This window comes from Mobula hypostoma, chromosome 1 (genome assembly GCF_963921235.1).
Source record: "Mobula hypostoma chromosome 1, sMobHyp1.1, whole genome shotgun sequence".
Classification (NCBI taxonomy): domain Eukaryota; kingdom Metazoa; phylum Chordata; class Chondrichthyes; order Myliobatiformes; family Myliobatidae; genus Mobula; species Mobula hypostoma.
Genome location: NC_086097.1, coordinates 114,647,566 through 114,673,268, shown reverse-complemented (window position 1 = coordinate 114,673,268; position 25,703 = coordinate 114,647,566). Strand labels below are relative to the sequence as shown.

Sequence of the window (25,703 nt, the reverse complement as noted above, 5' to 3'; positions counted from 1 at the left end):
GGATCATGGGACAGGAGGCCCAGGACGAAAGAAAAGGGGGAGGGGGGGAAAACCCAGAGGATGGGCAAGTGAGAGGGACAGAGGGAGAAAAAGTTGAGAGAGAGAGAGAAAGAATGCGTGTATATAAATAAATAACGGATGGGGTACGAGGGTGAGGTGGGGCATTAGCGGAAGTTTGAGAAGTCAATGTTCATGCCATCAGGTTGGAGGCTACCCAGACAGAATATAAGGTGTCATTCCTCCAACCTGAGTGTGGCTTCATCTTTACAGTGGAGGAGGCCGTGGATAGACATATCAGAATGGGAATGGGACGTGGAATTAAAATGTGTGGCCACTGGGAAATCCTGCTTTCTCTGGCGGACAGAGCGTAGGTGTTCAGCAAAACCATCTCCCAGTCTGCGTCGGGTCTCACCAATATATAGAAGGCCACACCGGGAGCACCGGACACAGTATATCACCCCAGCCGACTCACAGGTGAAGTGTCGCCTCACCTGGAAGGACAGCCGACGGGACATCAAATGTCTCGACTTCACCGCACCTTGTTCCCATTCCAACCTCACACCTTCCAAACGCTCTGCTCTCCACTCCCTCCGCACTAATCCTAACCTTACTATAAACCCACCGATAAGGGGGGTGCTGTTGTAGTCTGGTGTACCGACCTCTACCTTGCCGAGGCACAGCGACAACTCGCGGATACCTTCTCTTATTTACCCCTCGATCATGACTCCACTAAGGAGCACCAGGCGATTGTCTCCCACACCATCACTGACTTTATCTGCTCAGGGGATCTCCCATCCACTGCTACCAACCTTACAGTTCCCACATCCCGCACTTCCCGTTTCTACCTCTTACCCAAGATCCACAAACCTGCCTGTCCTGGTAGACCTATTGTCTCAGCTTGCTCCTGCCCCACCGAACTCATTTCTGCATACCTTGACACTGTTTTACCCCCCCTTGTTCAATTCCTTCCTACTATGTTCGTGACACTTCTCACGCTCTTAAACTTTTCGATGATTTTAAGTTCCCTGGCCCCCACTGCTTTATTTTCACCATGGATGTCCAATCCCTATATACTTCCATACCCCATCAGGAAGGTCTCAAACCTCTCTGCTTCTTTTTGGATTCCAGACCTAACCAGTTCCCCTCTACCACCACTCTGCTCCATCTAGCAGAATTAGTCCTTACTCTTAATAATTTCTCCTTTGGCTCCTCCCACTTCCTCCAAACTAAAGGTGTAGCCAAGGGCACCCATATGGGTCCCAGCTATGCCTGCATTTTTGTTGGCTTTGTGGAACAATCTATGTTCCAAACCTATTCTGGTATCTGTCCTCCACTTTTCCTTTGCTACATCAACGACTGCATTGGTGCTGCTTCCTGCACGCATACTGAGCTCGTTGACTTCATTAACTCTGCCTACAACTTTCACCCTGCCCTCAAGTTTACCTGGTCCATTTCCGACACCTCCCTCCCCTTTCTAGATCTTTCTGTCTCTACCTCTGGAGACAGCTTATCTACTGATGTCTACTATAAGCCTACTGACTCTCACAGCCATCTGGACTATTCATCTTCTCACACTGTCACCTGCAAAAATGCCATCCCCTTTTTGCAATTCCTCCGTCTCCGCCGCATCTGCTCTCAGGATGAGGCTTTTCATTCTAGGACGAGGGAGATGTCCACCTTTTTTAAAGAAAGGGGCTTCCCTTCCTCCACTATCAACTCTGCTCTCAAACGCATCTCCCCCATTTCACGTACATCTGCTCTCACTCCATCCTCCCGCCACCCCACTAGGAATAGGGTTCCCCTGGTCCTCACCTACCACCCCACCAGCCTCCGGGTCCAACAAATTATTCTCCGTGACTTCCGCCACCTCCAGTGGGATCCCACCACTAAGCACATCTTTCCCTCCCCCCCCACCCCACTTTCCACAGGGATCGCTCCCTACGCGACTCCCTTGTCCATTCATCCCCCCCCATCCCTCCCCACTGATCTCCCTCCTGGCACTTACCCTTGTATGCAGAACAAGTGCTACACATGCCCTTACACTTCCTCCCATACCACCATTCAGGATCCGAGACAGTCCTTCCAGGTGAGGCGACACTTCACCTGTGAGTCGGCTGGGGTGATGTACTGCGTCCGGTGCTCCCGATGTGGCCTTCTATATATTGGCGAGATCCGACGCAGACTGGGAGATTGTTTTGCTGAACACCTACCCTCTGTCCGCCAGAGAAAGCAGGATCTCCCAGTGGCCACACATTTTAATTCCACCTCCTATTCCCATTTTGATATGTCTATCCATGGCCTCCTCTACTGTAAAGATGAAGCCACATTCAGGTTGGAGGAACAACACCTTATATTCCGTCTGGGTAGCCTTCAATCTGATGGCATGAACATTGACTTCTCTAACTTCCGCTAATGCCCCACCTCCCCCTCGTACCCTATTCGTTATTCATATACATACATACTCTCTCTCTCTCTCCTTTTTCTCCCTCTGTCCCTCTCACTATACCCCTTATCCATCCTCTGGGTCCCCCCCCTCCCCCTTTTCTTTCTCCCTGGGTCTCCTGTCCCATGATTCTCTCATATCCCTTTTGCCAATCAACTGTCCAACTCTTGGCTCCACCACTCCCCCTCCTGTCTTCTCCTATCATTTCAGAAATCTCCCTCTCCCTTTCAAATCTCCTACTAGCTCTTCTTTCAGTTAGTCCTGACGAAGGGTCTCGGCCCAAAACGTCGACTGTACCTCTTCCAATAGATGCTGCCTGATCTGCTGCATTCACCAGCAACTTTGATGTGTGTTGCTGGAATTTCCAGCATCTGCAGAATTCCTCATGTAATACAGGAAATGTTTTCTGGGACTAAATGTCAGGAATTGTGAAAAACAGTTTAAATGTATTTGGCTAAGGTGTATGTAAACTTCTGACTTCAACTGTATATATCTCCCATCAGTGTCTTTTTACCCTTGTTTCTTAACTCTACCCACAAGGATTCCACATGTTGCAATCCCATAATCACCTTTTCTAAAGATTTGATTTCATTTGTTCCCCAACAATGCCACCCCATCTCCACTGCCTATCTGTCTGACCTTTTGATACAACGTGCATTCTTGGATGTTAAGCTCCCAACTATGACCTTCTTTCAGCTGCAATTCAGTAATTCCCCCAGCATCATATCTGGCAATCTCTAACTGCACTACAAGATCACCAATCCCATTCTGTACAATGAACACATTCACATATGATACTTCAGTCCTGTATTCGTTACCCTTTGCAATTTTTCCTCCATGTTACATTTCAATTCATCCCACTGACTGAAATTTTGCCCTATCATCCTACCATTTGCCCATCCGTCCTCACAATCCCACTACACAGTGCACTAACTTTTAAACCAATTGCCTCATCACTCTGGTTCCCATCTCCCTGGCAAATGTGTCTAAACCTCCCCAACAGCTCTAGCAAACCTATCCACAAGTAGAATGGTCCGCCTCAGGTTCAGGTGTAACCGTCCTTTTTAAACAGATACCTTCCTTAGAAGAGATCCCAATGATCCAGAAAACTGAAACCCTGCCCCACTCAGACAAGAAAATCTGCAGATGCTGGAAATCTAAGCAACACACCTAGTTCTGATGAAGGGTCTTGGCCAGTAATGTTAACTGTTTACACTTTTCCATTGATGCTGCCTGGCCTGCTGAGTTCCTCCAGCATTTTGTGTGTGTACCCTGCGTCACTTCCTCAGCTACTCATTTGTATGGACTATCTTTCTATTCCTGCCTTGACCAGCATGTGGTCTTAGGAGTAATTCACAGATTACTACCTTGGAGGTCATGCTCTCCCGTCTCTTCCTTAACTCCCTCTACTCACTGCTCAGGGCCGCTTCCCCCTTTCTACTTATGTCATTGGTACCAAAGGCGGAATTTGCCAGTGGCCAACCAGTTTAATTCCCATCCCCATTCCAATATGTTGGTCCACGGCTTCCTCTTTGGTCTTGATGAGGCCACTCTCCAAGGTGGAAGAGCAACATTTCATAATCCATCTAGGTGGCCTCCAACCTGATGACACGATCATCAATTTCTCCTTCCTGTAGTTATATTCTCCCTCCCCCTTCCCTCTTCTATTACCCATTCTAGCCTCTTACCTCTTCTCCTCACCTGCCTACCACCTCCTCCTTCTTCCTTTTCACCCATAGTCCATTCTCCTCTCCATCAGATTCCTCCTTCTCCAGCCCTTTACTTTTCCCACCCAACTAGCTTCACCCATTACCTTGCAGCTTGTCCTTCTTCTCCAGGCCTCCCTTTTTATTCTGGTATCTTCCCACTACTTTCCAGTCCTGAAGAAGGGTCTCGGTCCAAAATGTCTAACGTTTGTTCATTTTCATAGAAGCTGCCTGATCTGCTGAGTTCCTCCAGCACTTTGTGTGTGTCGGCATAAAAGAATGTCACCAAAAACCTTAACAAACAGATGCACAGTATCCAAACTGATTGCATCATGGCCTGGAATGGTTGCATCATGGCCACCAATCCTTAGGAATAGAAAGGTGGATAGAAAGTCGTAGGTGCATACTAGCCCACAGACAAACCCTTCCCACCATTAAGCATATCTACATGGAGCGATGCCAGAAGAAAGCAACATCCATCATCCAGGCCATGCCCTCTTCTCACAGATGCCACTGAGATGGAGGTACAGGAGCTTTGCATCCCACACCACCAGGTTCAGGAAAAGTTATTATCCTTCAACCACCAGACCTCTGAATCAGTGTGGATAGCTTTGTTTACCTCAACTCTGAACTGATTCCACAACCTACATGTTAATTTTCAAGGGCTGACGTTCTCTGCATTATTCATTTCTTCGTTCGCACAATTTATCTTCTTGTGCACATTACCTGTTTTTTTCAGTCTTGTTTATGTACAGTTTTTCAAAAATCCTATTGCATTTCCTTATTTTCCTGTAAATGTCTGGAAGAAAATGATTCTCAAGGTAGCATATGGTGACATATAGGTACTTGGTACTTGAAGATTTGGACACTACCTCACTCTTTTTTTAAATATATAGTATTTCTGTGTTTGCACATTTTTAAATCTATTCAATATAAGTAATTGATGTTTTTAATGTTTTCATTTAATTTTTCAATCTCTGCTGGATTATGCATTGAACTGCTGCTAAGTTAACAAATTTCACATCACATGCCAGGGACAATAAACCTGATTCTGAATTTGACTTTGACTTAAAGGCAAATGATAGAAAACCAAGAGAGGAGCTGTTAAAATTCTAAGTATGTGGCAGCATCAACAGAAAGCGGGTGTGAAGGAGGTGATTGGACCACAAACAATGTATTGGTGTATCACCTGCATAAAACCAAACCTTGGGAATGCCAAAATACTCATCACTGCGTAACGAAAATCCTCGTTAGGTAGATAATGAGTACATTATTCAGGAAGAAGGTACAGGAGTCTCAGGACTCACACCACCAGGTTCAGGAATAGTTACTACTTCTCAGCCATCAGGCTCTTGAACCAAAGGGGATAACTTCACTTCATCGTTAAAATGTGCCCACAATCTGTGGACTCACTTTCAAGTACTCTTTATCTCATGTTCTCAATATTTATTGCTTATTTATTTATTATTATTTCTTTCTTTTTGTATTAGCACAGTTTGTTGTCTTTTTCGCAGTTGTTGAACACCCAGGTTAGTGTGGTCTTCCAATGATTCTATTATGCTTTTTATTCTATTATGGATTAATTCAGTATGCCCACAAGAAAATTAATCTCAGGGTTGTATATGGTGACCTACATGTACTTTGATAATAAATTTACTTTGAACTTTAATGGAACTTCCGTAGCTTTAAACATGTTCCTCAAATAAAGTCAACACATTCATTACATGCCATCAGATACCAATTACTTTACATTAATACGATTTTAATACAAACGTGAGCATAGTTCATACCGGTATTTATGTATTTATCAACTTTTTATTCCATATCTGTACTTTAGCCTCTTATTTTCATATAATTCTTTATAATTGTTGGATTTTTTTTATACTGCATATCGTACCCTGACCAACAGACCACAGCACATTACTAATACGTATATTGTGAATAAAGTTGATCCTTGATTTTGACCTACTGTAAGCTGCACTCTTATTACTAATACTTATCTTTTCACTAGTGAGGTTGCATGAGTCATTGGAGGAAAAGACTGCAAAAATAAAAGAGAAAAATCCCATTGTAAACTCACCTTCAGTAAGTAGCAATCATTCCCTGTTTGGATATGTATGGTGTCTTAATGAATTTGCTGTGGTGTGTTAGCCAGGGTGCAGCATGCAACAAAAAACAACATTCAAAAATTATAAAGAAATATATATTAAAAAAAATGTCGAAGTTATATTTTGGATATGGTATAAAATGTATATATACCAGCATGTATTTATAACGTAAGCAGCATTATAAAAAGTGTTTTAGTGTTTACAGTGCAGTGATGGCCTCCACTACAAGAAAGATTTGCAGTAAGACAGCTAGCACTGACATTAAGCCAACAGTACAAGGTTTTAAAATACCCTTCCCTAATGTGAGGCAGGGGACAGGGAACGGAATAAATGTTCTCCATCCAATTTTTGAGTATTGCCACAATCTCCCAAAACTACTGCACTGAATTTTGCATTGTGTTACATTTTAAAAGCATCATAAGAGCTATTAGACCGAACTACAAATCACTAAGTCAGTATCTCTAATAATCTCCGCGAAATTCTTTCCTGCAGGCACCTGTGGAGGCCAAGCCTTTATATATATTTAAGGCAGAGGTTGATAGATTATTGATTAGTCAGGACATGAAGGGATACAGGGAGCGGGCAGGAGATTGGGGCTGAGAGGAAAATTGGATCAGCCATGATGAAATGGCAAAGTGGACTGGGAGACCGTTTCGCTGAACACCTACGCTCTGTCCGCCTGAGAAAACAGGATCCCCCAGAGGCCACACATTTTAATTCCACGTCCCATTCCCATTCTGATGTGTCTATCCACAGCCTCCTCTACTGTCAAGTTGAAGCCACACTCAGGTTGGAGGAACAACACCTTATATTCCATCTGGGCAGCCTCCAACCTGATGGCAAGAACACTGACTTCTCTAACTTCCGTTAATGCCCCACCTCCCCTTCATACCCCATCCCTTTGTTAGTTATTTATTATTATTAATTTTTTTTTTCTTTTTTTTCTCCCCCTGTCCATCTCACTATACTCCTTGCCCATCCTCTGGGCTCCCCTCCCTTTTTCTTTCTCCCTAGGCCTCCCGTCCCATGATCCTCTCCCTTCTCCAGTCTCGTATCCCTTTTGCCAATCAACTTTCCAGCTCTTAGCTCCATCCCTCCCCCTCCTGTCTTCTCCTATCATTTTGGATCTCCCCCTCCCCCTCTCATATCTCTTCTTTCAGTTAGTCCTGACGAAGGGTCTCGGCCCGAAACGTCGACTGTACCTCTTCCTATAGATGCTGCCTGGCCTGCTGCGTTCACCAGCATTTTTTTGTGTGTGTCACTTGGATAAAGCTCAAGTTGTCCAAGACAATAAGGACTCTGGATAGGAATTCTAATCAAGCAAAAAGCTAACATCATTATCAAACTGCAAAACACTAATTCTCATACCTGTATTTTTCCTTTCAGAAACTCTGTATTCCAAGGGATGTGAATACTTCCACTGATAGTGCCATGCTGGGATTCCTTCTCTAAATTTATGACTATTATTTGCAAGAAGCCATTCTGGATATATTCTGCAATCAGATTACATTAGATTCAACTTTATTGTCATTGTGCCGAATACAGATACAAAGCCAATGAAATGCATTTAGTATCTGACCAGAAATGCAAAGAATAGTGTTATTTACAAAATAACTGCAAATTTAAAAAAGTGCTACAGCACACAAGTATAAAAGTACTGAGACAGTACAATACAGATGCAATACCGCTTAGTGCTGTGATGAGAGGTTCAGCAGAGTCACAGCCTCAGGGAAGAAGCTCTTCCTGTGCCTGCTGGTGCGGGAGCGGAGGCCCCTGTAGCGCCTACCGGATGGGAGGAGAGTAAAAAGTCCATGGTTAGGGTGGGATGCATCCCTGATAATGCTTTTCACCCTGCCCAGGCAGCATTTATGGTAGATGTTCTCAATGGTGGGCAATTGGGTGCCGATAATCCGCTGGGCAGTTTTCACCACACGCTGGAGTGCTTTGCGGTCCGATACGGGACAATTGCCATACCACACTGAGATGCAGTTGGTGAGTATGCTCTCAATGGTACAGCGGTAAAAGTCCATCAGTTCCCCTCTTCTGCGGACCGTGCCTTTCAAATTGGAAGACTATTGGTATATCACAGTTTTTGGACTTATTTTCAGATGGCTCCCTTTTGTCTTTTGAACAGTTATCTAACAAATACAATTTACCAAGAATACATTTCTTTAGATATTTGCAAGTTAGTAATTTCCTAAATACCATAATTTCTTCCTTCCCGGCGTTACCCCCTACAAATATTTTAGACGCTATCATTAACCGTAACCAGTGTCAGAAAGGTGTAACGGCTACTATATAGAATACCATCATGAAACTTAAAAAAGCTCCATTCGTTAAGATTAGGATTAGCTGGGAAAAGGAATTGGGCCTTATTATCCCGGCTGATGACTGGGCTCATATTTTACAACTTGTTAATACTTCCTTTATCTGTGCCAAACACTCCTTAATTCAATTTAAAGTGATCCATACAGCACACATGTCTAAAGATAAATTAGCTCGTTTTTACTCTATTAACCTTCTTTGCGATAGATGTCATGGGGAGATAGCTTCCGTGACCCACATGTTTTGGTCTTGTCCTACTCTGGAAACTTTTTGGAAAGACTTTTTTAATATTATCTCAAAGGTTTTGAATAGTGATATTTGTCCCCATCCTATTACTGTTATCTTTGGATTACCTAAAACCTCTAGTAATTTACCCCCCTCAGCGCGTAGAATGATTGCATTTCTTACTTTAATGATGAAAAGATGTATTCTACAACATTGGAAGGAGATTAATGCCCCAACTACATTTTTCTGGTTCTCTCAAACGAAACTGTATCTAAATTTGGAAAAAAAAAATCAGAAGTAATCTTTATGATACTTCAGTTAAATTTGAACAGACCTGGAGATCTTTTATTCAATATTTTCATTTAATGTAACTTTTTTTTCTCTCTCTGATCATACATACACTCCCTTCGTGGATTTTATCTGCTATTAGTGGAGGTAGGGTTTGAGGACGTGATTGTTTAACTTGTTCAAATCTACTATTTACCTAGCTAGCCCATTGCTTTGCTTTGTAGGTTAGTTGCACGGTAATTTTTTGGGGGGTTTTTTCTGGGTTTTTTTTTTCTCGTTCTATCGACATATATGGAAAATTAGTACACAACTATATTACCTTGTTATTTTATAACTAACTTACGTTGTTTGCATTTTTTTGTATTAATATTACTTGTATATTTATATCTTAACAATGTATTGGTTGTTTTATCTTTTATGTACTAATTCAATAAAAAAATGTTTTTAAAAAGTCCATCAGTATCCTGGGACAGAGGTGAGCTTTCTTCATGCTCCGCAGGAAATAAAGACGCCGTTGCACCTTTTTGATCAGGATGGAGGAGTTCAGGGACCAGGTGAGATCTCGGAAATGAGGACACCAAGGAATTTGAAGCCAAGATGGCATTGGTAAGAAAACAGCCTCAACAGTTATCAACTTAACTGGAATATAGTGGTAAATTTGTTCTTAAATCATTTATTATGTAATTTGACACAAAATACATATTAGCATTGAAAGTAAATTGACAAAAAAGATGATTTCAGAAAAGACTTGAAACTGTCTCTGAAGATTTTTTTTTAAATTATTAGTTCATTTATTCTCAATAAGATCTAAATCGCAGTTCTAAAATTTGAAATCTTGAAGCTGGAGTCCTCAGCTATCAGACCTATCAACAGATCTCCGAATAATCTAAGTGCTGCGTAGACTGGCTGCTGGTTTCATAATGGTCCTGCTGTCACAGAAACTGACAATCTTGTGTTAAAACAACTCCACAGAAGACAGACCAAAATCTTCCCCGATCTATCACAGAGTAATGCAACCAACATTTAATCAGTGGTGTGCAAGTACAACGGTCATACAAATTAAAATGGAAATCCCCTTACCTTTTCTACCGAACAGGTTATGAAAGCTACCAGACATGTAGGAGCTTTTCCCATTGTGCAACGTAATATGGCAATGAAAGCCAAGAAGCCCATATTCTGAGACAATATCATCCAGCACTGGCTCATGAGGTGATGGCTTGTAAGGGCTTTTAAATTTAAAAACATCAAACAAAGAATGTGAGCAAAATTAATAGTTTCCTGATTTTTACTATGTAAATACAACACATTATACAATAACAAAGTAAGGTCTTTTCAATAAAGGGAAAGTGAATTTGTCCAAATCTCATGCTGAATAGCTTAGCAACACACATCAAAGTTGCTGGTGAACGCAGCAGGCCGGGCAGCATCTGTAGGAAGAGATGCTGCCTGGCCTGCTGCGTTCACCAGCAACTTTGATGTGTGTTGCTTGAATTTCCAGCATCTGCAGAATTCCTGTTGTCTGAATAGCTTAGCCTTTTTTTTTAAAGATAAAACAGCTACTCTTTGAAATCTACAATTATAAACAAAAGTAATTTTCTATCAGTACAATGCAATTAGATTGTATTTCAGTTAATAATTGCTTAACTATTTGAAATAATCTGTTTTGACACAAGCAATTCTCCTTACCTCGTAACTGACCCCAGTGTGCTCTTCTCAATGAGTTGATGGTAATGAAGATTTGTAACAATAACAGCCAATTCCCCATCTTCCTAGAACATTCAAAAACAAAGTACTAGTGATGATGAATGCATTACTTTATATCCAAACTGTCATTACTCACTGGGAAGATAATTCTGGTATCACCATTATTGCACAAAGGAAAAATAAAATGCACAATAAATTTGTTGCTCATCACACACCATATTATGAAGATGAAAACTAGGTGTCACTTTAATCCAACTAATATAATAGACTAGTATCTGCACATCTTTTATCTTTAGAAATTACTTTGCAATTATAATTTCAATATTAATGTCACATAAAGTTAACAGTACATGAGGTCATTTGACCCAGAGTCTGTATCTATTCTTCTATGAGCATCCTAGGTGGCCACAGTCCCTCTCCCTAGAGCATTATAATTTTTCCTTCATATTCCCTGATCTCCTTTTGAATGATATAATGTGATCTGTCTTTACAACTACCCACGCACTGCATTCCAGACTCGAATTACGTGCTGTGTAAACAAGTGATTGGAGTTTATTTCCAATCACTTCCTTCCATGATCCCTCGTTTGTGACTTCTCAGGAAATTAAAATATTTCTCTCCATTTATAGTATATGCACTTAATTTTAAATAACTATCAAATTTTCTCACAACCTACTCTATTCCAAAGAGAACCATGCCCATTTCTAGAACCTATTCATATAATTAAACACGCTCATCTCTGCAATTACCCCATCTTTCCATCCTCCCTGGAGTGGATGTGATACTCCTGAATAAACGGTTGTCCTATCAGGGTTCACCATATACTCAAGGCCTCTAATACAACGCACGGGATCCCATTTACTTTTCTAATACCTTCCTAAACATGTCTCACCATTTCCCCTGAACAATGCATGGAAACTATGCCCAGATCTCTGTACATGTACCACTTTTAGAAATATTTCCTTTTCTTTTGTTTTTAGTCACTCACACCAAAATGTGACCAAGCTCACATTTTTCACTGTTGAAGTTCATCTGCCATACATGTCATCAGCTTGTTCCGATCTCCTTCATATATATCACTACCCTCCTTACAATTCACTATGCCTCCAAGTTCTGTATCATCTACACACTTGGCAATTATACCCTCAGCACCTAAATTAATTCCATTTATATATAAAGCAGCAACTCTGCATCAGAATGGGGAACACCACTGTAGCTTTACCTCCAGTCCATATAAGCAGCCTTTCTCTAATTACACTGTTTCCTCTAAATTAACTAATTTTCTGTTGATATTGCTACAACACCATTTATCCAATGGGCTTCGGATTTGGAGACAACCCCATTCTGTGACCTTGTATTACCTTTTGGAAGTCCATATATACCATAGCAACCATTTAGTTAAAAGATCCATTTTGGCTTTTTCAAATCAATCTACACTTGTCCAGTTGATTGTTCCAGCCCCAAATGAAATCAATCCACTAGGCTTACTTCCAAATCACTTTTTTAAAGAAAAATGCAGCATTTGTAATGTTCCTGTCCTCAGAATCCATCCCAAATCACCACCTGCTTGCAAGATTATGGGCAGTACCTCTGCAACAACTTCCATCATTCTCCTCAGCAAACCAAGATGCATCCCATCAGGCCAATGTGATTTATCCATCTCAAGAGCAGCTGGCCATTCTTGTCTTCCTCCTTATCACTGTTGAGCTATCCAAAATCTCAGCTTTGCTGATACTCCAGCAACATCATCTTCCCCAGTAAAAACACTGAGCAATGCCACACTGTCAATCATGTAATCCCCCCTCCACCGGCTCCGCCCCGCTCCCCCTGGCCATCCTCTTCAATGTTCGGGTCTTGGTGTCTGACAACCAACAATAAGCATGAAGTATAATTCTACATGTGCTTTTGTAGAATGTAATCTTGGACAACATTTAGCAGACCTTTGGGCTGTGCTGTATAATTAGAAACCCCATTCCTTGAAAAACAAGGTATTTTCAATTGCGCATCATGCCTACTGTATGAAAGTACCATCATGATACTGGTACATCCTTTCATTAAATTATGATGTAATCCTTTTCTAGACTATTAAAAATCTGAATCCACATATTCTAAAGTTAAAGTGCTGAGGCTAAAGGGCAGAGGGTGAAAGAGTGTTCAGCTCAATTTTCTGTCAGCCAAGCTCCCCCACCTGAGCCCATCCCAACTGCCTGAATTTGACCTGTCCTGTCCCCCTCTCCTTGCTGCTACCGTTGGGCGGATGGCACATGAATCTTGGGTCCATGCCACCAGGTTTGGGAACAGTTGTTAACCTGCAGCTGCCGGGCTCCCGTTCTGACTTCACTTGGCTCAGTACTGAACTAGCTCTGTGGCAGTGGACTCTCTGGTTTATGTTTTGTATTATTTGTTTACTTTTTTTAAAACTGTTTTCGCAAATTGTTCTTTTTTTGCACTCAAAATACTTGTCAGTCTTTCTTGCATAATGTTTTTCGTGGATTCTATTGTTCCTTTGTTTTGTGGGCGCCTGAAAGAAGATGAATCTCAAGTTTATAAATGGCATACAGACTTTGATAATAAATTTACTTTGAACCTTCCACAACGCCTCATTGACTGATGGGTAGTAAGAGAGCACATAAAGAAATCTGTCAGTGGTGGGGTAGGGGGGTGGTAGGGGCAGAAGGGGAGGTAAACAGATGTGTGAAGGGGTAACAAGTTATGTGCTTCACAGGGAAGGCTACCCTGAGCGTGAAGGAGGAAACCTGCTTTCCATGGTCTTCGCCAGTCTGCAGACTTCACAATTACTTACTGCACAGGGTCAGAGATTGAAAGCATCTGTACGCTACACAGTTAGGATTTTACAAAAAAAAATGTGGTCTTTGGAGATTTACCAGTACCACTTCTTTATTTAAATATAATTAAAATAGAGGCCCCTCTAATTTGCACATTGTTCATTACATTGAAAATGATCTTCTCCTAATAGCTCAGCGATTAGCCTAACACTATTACACCGCCAGCAACCCAGGCTCAATTCTGCCGCTGCCTGTGAGAAGTTTGTACATTCTCTCTGTGACCGCGTGGGCTTCTTCCAGTTTCGTCCCACATTCCAACAACACATGGATAAATAGGTTAGTTGGTCATATGGGTGTCTCTGAGCTTGGTGGACTGAAAGGGTCTGTTAGTATGGCCTATCTCCAATAAAATTTTTAAAATATATATCCTAACCTGTTATTTACAAAATGTGTTACTCAAAATCTCTTGATCTTGTTTTTGATCTTAAATAATTAAAGTGAACCGCCTGCACTAATGCGGGAAATGAAATGTGCATAACAGTGAATCATAACAGCAAATGCCAGATCCAGTCACCCACCGGATGCAGCTAGTTGAGAAAAAGATTATCTAGCTATCTACTTAATTTCTGATTGCGCGATCTTGCTCAACAAAATTGGTTGCTGTGTGAACTCACTTGCCAGCATCCCAACAACATGCCGGGGTGTAAGCATCTCAACTTAATAAGTTTGTCACCACCAATAAATGTACTGGACTCTTCCAGAGTTGTTAAATCATATTCCACAAGTAGGGATCTCCGGCGAGGTCTAAGAGAAATTTCAGAAATTTAGAATTAATCCCAGGATTTAAAAGGTTTTTTAATTTATCAATTTTTTTTTAGAAAACTAAGGTTTCCTTTAATTAAAAATAGCAACCATTTGTATTTATATTCTCCACAAGTTTTCAATGCATCAACAAGGTCACCAGAAAAATGGAGGCAAGATATTTGTTTAACTTTTAAGTGAATGTTTCCATGCCTACCTTTGTTCATTGTAGGCCACAGTACTTGTTTACAGGTAGCAATTTACAAGGTGTTGAAAGGTGCTGCCACCTCTGTAATGTTCTGAATTGATCAAGATTAATGAGGTGCAGTAGGAGGAGAAAGAGGAAGAGAAGCAACCAGCCAAGAACGGAGAGGCAAAAACAAAATCCTGTGCTCACAGAAGCACTTACTAGCCATCAGATCTTAAAACATAGAATATCAAAGCATAGTACAGGTCCTTAAAATTAACAGATGAAATGCTCAATGAGAGGAACAAACTAATTGTTTGTTGACTGTAGAACTATTCTTAGCTGCACTTACACAAGATGAACAAATCCTAACATTCGCCTGATGCCACACCGTAAATCATAGAACATTACAGGCCCTTCAGCCCACAATACTGTGCTGACGTTTTAACCTACTCTAAAAGCAATCTAACCCTACCCTCTTACACAGTCCATTTTCTTTCATCCATGTGCCTATCCAAGAGTTTCTTAAATGCCCCTATTTATCTGCTTCTGCCACCATCCCCATGGCATTGCATTCCACACACTCGCCATTTTCTGTGTAAAGAACTCTGACATCCCCCCTATACTTTACTCCAATCACCTTAAAGCTATGCCCCCTTGTGTATGAAAACCTCAGGAGATCAGCAGTTTCTGATACTCAGACCACCCCATTTGGTCCCAACAATCATTCCACAGTCAAAGTCACTTAAAATACATTTCTTCCCAATTCTGATGTTTGGTTTGAACAACAACGGAACTTCTAACCATGTCAGCACACTTTTATTGAGCTAATTATTACTTATTTGTTTATTATTATTGTTTCTTTTATTTCTATTGTATTTGCAGTTTGTTGTCTTCTGCACATTGGACGTTTGCCCATCCTGTTGGGTGAGGCCTTTCAATGATTCATTTACGTTTGTTGGATTAGCTGTGTAGGCCCTTAAGAAAACAAATCTTAAGTTGTATATGGTGACATATACATATATTGATGATAAATTTACTTGAATTTTTATGCATTGAGTTGCTTCCATACTAATCACAGTGATGGAGTCCAAAACCCTTCCTCTTCATTACTGATAACTAAATTGGTGCAGTCGGCCATGCAATAAGGAATATCAATAATTGCTATTTATTTTATAAAGTTCACCCACAGAGCAGGTGGAGGTAAAACCTGGTCTATTAACACTCAACAGAAATATGCCAACAAACTGAGATATGGAAATGTTGGAACAGAGTCAGACTTGTGATATTAAACTAGGAAGCCATGGGGATGGCAAAGAATTATAGAAATAAATGAAGCTGGAACCCCTGGTACATACATAGAACTCCAATATAATTCTCTACTCCTTTACACTTCTACCACAAGCTAAAAGGTGACCGGATTAGAAGTTCAAAGGCCTTGAAAAATAATCTACAGACAAATTTAAATCCCAACAAATCAACTCATAATTCATATGCTGTTAATTAGAGATCTGGGATGAAAATTTATTACCGTAATGAAAATTACAAAACTACCAGATTGTAATAAAACAACATCTATTTCAAAGCTCTTCTTTAAAAAGAAAGTTTATATCTCATCTGATCTTTATATGATGCTAAGCTTCTCCTGGAACTGCCCGTCAGTTATGGCGCAATTAGGAATCAGTAATAAATGAGTGACTTATCAATAACATACAAATAAAAATCTTTCAGCCTCAGAATTTTGAACTGCCAGGGAGGTGGGGAATGATTCATGTTCTGTAGCAGGGGAGCAAGGAACTAAGTTGTTAATGACTCTCAAAAAAAAGTCGACAGCTATCTCTAGGGGCTGGGAATTGTTTTCCCTTTGTCTTATTCAAAGAAGGAATTGTGAAAATGGTGAGCTGCCAAAATGAAGAACACCACATTCATCAGCTATGTAGATAGGAGCAGTACAGCAGAGTTAGAAAAGGATCACCAAACATTTCAGGAAACTATTTGCCTCTGATCTATTCCCCAGTACTACCTGAGGAAGGGACAGACTCATTGGAATCAATGACCAAGGAAATCCAGCCAAATAACAAGCCAATTAATATTCACCACAACACCAAATATAATTTTAATTTTATACAAGGTATATAATAAAGTGCTTTCATCACATACTTGCAATGCAATAATAGTCAACATTACCCACAATGGAGTTATTAAACACAATTTTAGACAGACAGGCACAAAAAGCAACATCAAAGAGAGAAACTATGTGAAGTTGTGAGATTAGAGAAGAATTCCAGTCTTTGTTGCCCAGACAAAAGTACAGTTGTCAGAATGCAAAAATCATTCTGACGTTAGTGGATGAGGCAAGTTGTAATATGGTGCAAGGAGAGTGGACTGAAGAGCAGTTCCATGTGTTCTTAGTGAGAAGGACAACAAGATTCCTTATTAAAAGGTAAATATAGAGATCACATGGATGCATTTCATTTTGCTGCAGACACCTTCAAAGGGAATGCCGGAGAAGACAAGTGCAATAAATTTAGAATAAAAACATTATTTTTCCTCAGCTTAGTATTTATTTAGATTCACAGGAAAGCAGGGTAGAGGTCAAAGTGATCAGGCTTGTATCTTGTGCATCATCTGTACACTAATAAAAATGAAATGAAGATAAACAATGCAAGCAACTAAACTGGTTACACGGCAAGGTCTATTCTCTCCTAAACTTACCCATGTTTTTCAGGGATTTTGCTCGGTGGAAATAATGGCGTGACTCCGTACACACAGAGTGTCTTGAGGCTAGACAGAGGAGGCCACTCTACACTGTTCCAGTATAAAGTAGCAGATGTATCACTGAAGAAGGCCTTACTTTGCTCCTGGACATATTCCTTCCCCATTCTTTCATGAAGAACAATCATCCAAGTAATTCCAAGAGCTCTGCAGAAACAAGTTGTTTTTAGGGAGTTGATTGTATGCAATGTCACTGTAACATCTTCAACATTAATGACATCTAGCTCAAATCCATTTCAGTGTTCTAGTACGAAACACTAAACTAACTTTAGTAACTAACGAGTTACCAACACCAATTCTTTATCTACTTTTGTTGAAGTGATTAAAGCAGCAAAGGACTGCTTTGATGAAGTGACTTCGCTAAAGAATGTCAAGTATCTTGGAAATCATCAGAACTGCCAATAGTTTACAATATGAAAGTGATTAATAATATGAAACTAATAGTTATAGTGAGAAAATGACAAAACATAGCATGGATTTTGAAGGAGTGAATGGACATAAAAAGATGAAATACTGCTTGTTGAATTTAAAATATAGCCTTATGCAACTAGAGACCATGTTTTCTAGAACGAAATTCAGTAACGCTCATTTCCAAAGTGTGTTTTACGACTCCCTGGAAACTTAGACCATAAAACATAAGAGTAGAATTAGGCCACTCGGCCCATCAAGTCTGCTCCACCATGGCTGATTGATTATCCCTCTGAAGCCATTCATAGTCATAGAACACCACAGCAGCAGAAACAGGCTGTTTGGCCCATCTAGACTGTGGCAAACCATTAATCTGCCTAGTCGCATTGACCTGTACTATCTCGCTCCTTTCCCCAAAAAGAATACTATAAAGCACAGTAAACAATAAAAAACTAAAATCAAACAATATTTCCCTTTAAAGCAACATCAACTCTCTTAGGTACACTGTCGTGCATTTTTATATATAAAAAAAAATCAGCTGGTAGGTTGTTCCAAGCATCCCAGAGAACTTGCCAGTCCTTCTGCAGACGTTGGCTATATTACTCACTTCTGTCTTTCCAGGTAATCCCAGACAGCCTTGATGATGTTGAGATCAGGACTCTGTGGAGGCCACACCATCTGTTGCAGAAATCCTTGTTCATTCTTTTCACTGAAGATCATTTTTTTTATTATCTAGGCCGTGTGTTTGGGCTCCTTGTCCTGCTGCAGAATGAAGTTGGGATCGATCAGATGCTCCCTTGATTGTACTGTGGGATAGATGGAAATCTGCTTGTATTTCTCAGCATGGAGGATTCCATTAATTATGGCCAAATCACAAACTCCATTTACAGAATTCCAGCCCCAAACCTGCAGGAAACCTCTGTCGCGCTTCACTGTTGGTGCAGACATTCATCCAGGTAGCGCTCTCCAGCTCTTTTACGGACAATCTGCCTCCTGTTTGAGCCAAAAATTTCAAATTTTGACTCATCAGTCCAGAGTACTTGCTGCCATTGTTCTGGACTCCAGTCATGTTTTTGTGCATAGGCGAGTCTTTTGGCTTTGCTTCCACTTCAGAGAAATGGATTTTTGTTAGCAACTCTTGCATGAAGACCAGTTCTGACAAGACTTCCCTGCTCTGTAGAAGGGTGTACTTGGATTCCAATGATTTGAGAGTTTAGAGCTGATTGCAGTGCTGGACCTCTTTCGATTTGGAAGGTACGTCAGTTTGATGTATCTCTTGTCTGCTGCACTCAGTTTCCACACCGACCACTGTGTTTCTGCTCCTCAAACTTACTCATTGCTTTTGCTTCTTCAGAAGAACTTAGACAGCACACCTTGAAACTTCTGTCTGCTGTGAAATTTCTGCTTGGGAGGGACCTTGCCAATGCAGGATGAACACCTTGTGTCTTGTTCCTATGCTTGCTTTTGCCATGGTGGAAGAATTGATGATTTGAAGGTTATACTGTCATATCTGCCACAATCTGACCTTTTAGTTTGGTTGTTCTTCACCCAATTTGATTCCTTCTACATCAATTTCTGTTTCGCTCAGTTTAGTTCATTCAACTCATTGTGCTATTGATCTTTAGCACCTGTTTGTTATCTTTGTTTAATCATGTACCAGCCTATATAGCTACAAAGTCATCAAGTTTTTATTTGAAAAGTGGTATATTACTTCATATGTTACTTTCTTTAATGAAATACTAAAATTTCTCTAACATTTAATTTTTTTTGGAAATCTAAAATTTGCTTGTTTCCACCGACACACAGAAGAAAAAAAAACTAAAGCAAAATTTATGTAAAAATCAAGGGTGCCTCAGACTCTTGCACAGTACTGCGTGTTAACCCTTTCATTCCCAGGGTCATTCTTATGAACCTCCTGTGGACTCTCAAGTGCCAGCACACCTTTTCGAAGATAAGAGACCCAAAACTGCTCACAGTACTCCAAGTGTGGTCTGACCAATGCCTTAAAAATCCTCAGCATTACTGTACATCCTTGCTGTTATATCCTAGTCCTCTCAAAATGAATTAACATTTCATTTGCCTTCCTTACAGCTGAAAGCACCTGCACATTAAACTTTAGGGAATTATGCACTTCGGATTTTTGAATTTTCTCCCCATTTACAAAATATTCTACACCTTTATTGCTTCTATTGAAATTGAAATATCTTTATTGTCATTGCCTAGTACAACTTGTCATGCACCAATACAGCAAAAATGAGTTTGCAACTCTCATGCTCAATGCTATAAAACAATAAAATAAATAAACAATAAATAAAATCAAGTAACCAGTCAGTACAAGTCATGTCCAGCAGTACGAAAGCACAACTCAGATGCATGACAGTCATAAAACCAGTATTAAAGTAGCAATGTAATAAATTTATGGATGATGCCTCATCGATTGGATCAGAGCAATTATAGCTCTGGGGAAAAAGCTATTTTTCAGTCTGGAAGCTCAGGCATAGAAAATCTTATAACGTCTGCCAGATGGAAGAAGTTCAAACAGATGATTGCATGGGTGTGTATTGTCCTTACAGATGCTTGTAGCTTTCCTTAGGTAGCGAGAGCTGTAGGTGTCCTCCAGGGCTGGGAGCTGTGTCCCAATGATCTTCTGTGCGCTAGAGACTTTCTACCAAAGTGTATGACAACAATCATTTGACCAAATATTTCTTAACATATTCCACCATGCATGCTTGAAGCGGTTTCTGGCTCCCTTTCCAAAACAGAAATGCAAAGAAATTTTTTTAGTCAGAGGGTGGTGAATCTATGGAATTTGTTGCCACAGGCAGCAGTGGAGGCCAAGTCATTGGGTGTATTTAAGGCAGAGATTGATAGGTATCTGAGTAGCCAGGGCATCAAAGGTTATGGTGAGAAGGTGGGGGAGTGGGACTAAATGGGAGAATGGATCAGCTCATGATAAAATGGCGGAGCAGACTCGATGGGCCGAATGGCTGACTTCTACTCCTTTGTCTTATGGTCTATGGTCTTATGGTCATTGTTCTATATTATTCGAGCTCAAAGCACTGTACAATAAGTTAATCTGCATAAACAGTATGCAGGATAAGTTTTCCACTGTATCTTGGTAAACCAACGCTAATTACACATGAGCACTTTAGTAACATTATGAGGAAACAGACTTGGCTGTCCCGGAATCAATCACTGTAAAACCTTGGCATAATCAAATTTTATTATTGCAACCCATTAGCTTCCATCCTTCTGTCCCATTAAACACTATACTGTTACTCTTGTTGAGACGTTGTCGAGACACGGTGACCCTATGGATGGTGTAGTTGTCCAGTTTTCATGGCAAGATACAGAAGTGGATTGTCAGGCCTTTTTCTGCACAGATACTGCTGCTGCCCAGATTGGGACCCAGTCGGATTCAATCTCAGAACCATCCACCTTGAAGTCTAGTGCTGATGTCACTACACCACTGGCTAGCCCAAACACTACACTAACATGTCATAATTTACACCTGTTATTCTCAATCTTCCAATGCTCAGAATCCTCAAGGACCTTTGCCAATCTTTCCATCCCAACGGTCCTGAGAATTCTGATGTTCCCAAATTAACATAAGAAATAGGGGCCCGTCAAGCCTGCTCCGCCATTTACTAAGATCATGGCTAGTCTGACCATGGATTCATCTCCACCTTGCTGCCTTTTCCCCATAACCCTTAATTCCCCATACTGTGCAAAAATCTAACCAACCTTGCCTTAAACACATTTTCTGAGGTAGCCTCCACTGCTTCATTGGGCAGAGAATTCCACAGATTCACCACTCTCTGGGAAAAGCAGTTCCTCCTCATCTCTGTCCTAAACCTACTCCCCGAATCTTGAGTTTATATCCCCTAGTTCTAGTCTCACCAATCAGTAAAAACAAGTTTCCTACTTTTATCTTATCTACGTCATTCATAGTTTTATATGTTTCCTTAAGATCACCCCTCATCCTTCTGAATTGCAGTGCATACAGTCTCAGGCGACTCAACCTCTCCTCATAGTCCAACCCCCCATCTCTGGAATCAACCTCCTATGCACCGCCTCCAAAGCCAGTATATCCCTCCTCAATTAAGGAGACTAGAACTGCATGCAGTACTCCCGATGCGGCCTCACCGGTACCCTGTACAGTTGCAGCATAACCTCACTGCTCCTAAATACAATCTGTCTCGCAATCAAGACCAACATTCCATTTGCCTTCTTGATAACCTGGTGCACCCAGCCTCTCAACCTGGCTTTCCTTCCCATCTTCCCAACTAGGGAATAGGCACTTCCCATTCTTCTCCACTCCACACCCAAGAACCCCTAGCATTCTCCTGACCGTCATTTCCACTGCTATCTCAAAACTGCATTAGAGTCACATTGCTACCAAAGGACTCTGATCTGCTAAGGCTAATCATTTCTGGATCTGAAAACCCTTGTGTCACCAGTCGATAGCATCGACAGTCTTCTGTGTCTCCAATTATATTTGGCCGGCCAGTTGATATTATATCCAAATTTCAAGGCATTAGAGCTCCTTTAATTACTTAGCATGTAACTGCAATTCAAGTTCTTTGCAATTATTCACTGAACAAATGAACATTAAATATAGTTGGGTCTAGCTCTAGCACTTAATAGTGAAATTGTCAAAGAATAACTCTGAAACAAGATTGGTTCACAATCAGAAATAAGTGCTAAACTAGACACAGATTTAAAATATCTCCCAATTTTGCAGTGTAATAGGTAGGGACAGGCATACTCCCCACCCAGTGGTGATCAATTGGCTTCCATGAAAGAGACAGAAGCTGCAGGAAAAGCAACGCTAATCCTACACTCACACAAGGGCACATACCCAGCTGTAATGAGATATATGCCAGAAATATATAATGAGATATATTTCCATTTTTAATATCTCTATATTCCCCTTTCAGGGTTCCTTTGAAGACCCTGACCTGGAGTTACACGCTGACTATGGTTTTTTGTGGAAATGGAACCCGCTCTTAGGGTTTCACGAATGGCCGTTATTCAGCCCGCCAAGGGCTCAGCCTAAGAGCTCCGCTCACGTTTGGAGGACTGAGATTTCATGACTCTGGAGACTGGGCGGGGGGGGGGGGAGAGAATCGGAGGTCGGTGTCCGGGCAGGAGATCAGTGTCGGAGATGGAAGATGTGTGCCCAGAGATCAGAGATGGTTGGGCACAGAGCTCGGAAAAAGTGACGCAACGGACTTTTAACACCGTAACCAATGAGTTGTTTGTTATGTCTCCCCTCTCGCTATGAAATGGAGACACCTCCTTCTCCCTTATTAGGGAGAGAGAGAGAGCCTGTGGTTTGTCAAATATTGGGTGAACTAGTGGTCTTTGGGGTACTGCAAGTCTGAGTCTTTGCTGTTGCTTTGCTCACACTTGAGTGCTCGGTGGCGGATGCCAATGCATTTTTTTTGCTGGTGGAGGGAGGGGGAAGTTGTTGCTTGCTGCCACTCATGTGCGGGAGGGAGGGGAGCTGGGGAGGACTTTGGGGTTCTAACATTTAACTGTCATCCATTCTTTGGGGCCACTCCGCTGATCTTGTGGATGGCTGCGAAGAAAAAGCATTTCAGGTTTATATTGTATACATTTCTCTGACATTAAATGTACCGTTGAAACATTTGAAAGGAAGTCCTGTACACCACATGGCCTGGAAGATTCTGTCACGCCTATCACATACATGGGAACCTACGCAGGAAGTGACTATAATGTGTGTGTGTGTGTGTGTGTGTGTGTGTGTGTGTGTATCTATCTCTCTCTCTCTCTCATCTTGCAAAAAGTGTCTCTGCGGTGACAAATTTAACTTCCTCACAAAATATATCAAGCTGACCTGCACATCACCACCACGCTTGCATAATGGAAAGCCCCACAGAAAAATGTACTGCGTACAAATGTCAGGGACCCTGAAGCCAGGATTAGTAAATACTGAGATATTACTGTACAGGAAATCTTTGAAATAATTAGGGATTCACTTGTTATAATTAGTGTAGATAAACCTGCAAGCCTGAATGCAAGAAATGTATATATCATCAGGGATGATGCATCTCTGTTTGATTACTACCATCCTACATCCACAGTAACAAGAGAATCGTACTTAGCTAGTACTAAAAATCATTATTTCATCCGAATTTAAGGCAACAGTCTTCCTTTAAGGGAGTCTCTTTAAGATCAGTACTAACATAGTCTCTCTCTTACTTGTAGCCAGAAAATAAGCCATTTTGATTTCATCTGATCTACTTCAGGTTTTGCCTCACGGCCCTCAGTTTCTAGGTTTCCTTGCTGATCTTCCTCTTGCAACACATACTGTATTGGACGATTGTAGGATGTTAGGGGTATGGAAGGCTATAGTCCCGGTGCAGGTGAAAGGGAGTAAGCAGTGTAAATGGTTCGGCACAGACTAGAGGGGCCAAAGGGCCTGTTTCTGTGATGTACTTTTCTATGATTTTGTGCCATGCAGCATGTGACGTGCACGTGACAGCCCAGACTGATGCAGGCAACAAAATCAATGAATGATAGTGTTTTCCATAATTGTCTTGGTACTTTCATCAACTTGCTTCCACTCGAATCTATGGATTCAGGGTGACTGACAAGGCCAATGTGAGACCTGCAGATGCATATACAAAGGCCAAGCGTGATGGGATGGACAGGTGAGTAGTTTGTGAAGTGGGGCACTACCTCTGTATTTTACACTGGGCTCCCAGGTACGCTGAACACACATTAAAATTCTCAGTGCCATCTCAGAGCTTCCAAGGACTTTGAGAGAAAGTTGCTATTTTTTTCCCCTCAAGGTGGCTTTGAAAACACCTTTTAATCTCTTCTTCAACTCAGTAACCTCTTCCTGCAACACAGCTTGGACAGAGTGTCAGTTTTGAGGATTTGTATCAGCCATACTAATGACAGAGCTTACGGTAATTCGGGTGAAGGTGCCGAGGTTGCTGGACGGCAAGAGATTGCTGATGGTATTTGCTTATCCTTTCTGTAGATTTGAAAGATTGTATGAAGACAGGATTGGTGGCATCTTTCCAGTGGTCTGAAGAACCTACCATAGGCCTTCCAAGATATAAACATGTAAGAGATGAGGGATTCTGCAGCTATTGTTCAGAATTTCAGGCCAAGATCTTCAAACATTCTTTTTCTCTGTCAGCCGAAAACTGTATTTTCATTGCTTTTGTGCGCTCAACAGTTATGATTGGGGAGGATATTACTGTCAGCTTACAAGTAGAAACTAACCCTCATCTCCCAAGACCAATCCCCTAAGCAGCACTGGTCACTGGTCTTCATACTGGGCACTGCATTTTCCTCAATGTATATTTCTCAAAAATGTAGCATTAACCACAAAACTTTCCTTGGACTCCTTAACAGTTCACCAAAAGAGAGCAAGAAAAAATTGGAATCACATTTTAATTTTGTCATATTGGCATAGGACAACAGTTGTGGGGGTCATTATTAACAACGATGTGACTACCTAAAAAGAAGGAAGGCAAGCAAATGCAATGTTAGCATTTATTTCAAGAGGACGAGAATACAAGAGCCTGTATGGAACGCTGGGGCTTTGTAGGCAGGAGTCAGACCGCAATTGGGAGTATCGCGAGCAAATAGCATGAGGGCTAGTCAGCCAGGGTGCCTGGAATTTGGAAATCCAGTTGAAGACTGATGGCTGAAGCCTGGAAACAGTAGGCTGCAGGCCTGCCCTAGAGTTGGAGGACTGTCCATGTGGGTGGATGTGAGGGAGAAAAGGAGGTTGTTTTGCTTGTTTTGTTATGTTCTATGTGGTTCATTGGGGGCATACTGTATCGGTGTCAGAATGCGTAGTGATATTTGCAAGCTGCTCCCAGCACATCCTTGGGTGTGTTGGTTGTTAATACAAAGGAAGTATTTCACTGTAACTTTGGATGAACTCATAACAAATTTAAA

At 41.2% G+C, this 25,703-nt stretch overlaps 1 protein-coding gene across 1 annotated transcript in view; it reads right to left on the bottom strand.

Annotated features, from left to right (window-relative positions):
* fbxo15 (F-box protein 15) overlaps positions 1–25,703 on the bottom strand; it is a 45,941-nt gene that overhangs the window by 7,613 nt on the left and 12,625 nt on the right. The window contains exons 5-9 of the mRNA XM_063055081.1: positions 17,289–17,495; positions 14,260–14,389; positions 10,782–10,864; positions 10,176–10,321; positions 7,626–7,750 (exon numbers count right to left, since the gene is read on the bottom strand). Of these exons, the coding sequence (XP_062911151.1) occupies positions 7,626–7,750; positions 10,176–10,321; positions 10,782–10,864; positions 14,260–14,389; positions 17,289–17,495 (691 nt within the window). The remainder of the gene's footprint in view (positions 1–7,625; positions 7,751–10,175; positions 10,322–10,781; positions 10,865–14,259; positions 14,390–17,288; positions 17,496–25,703) is intronic.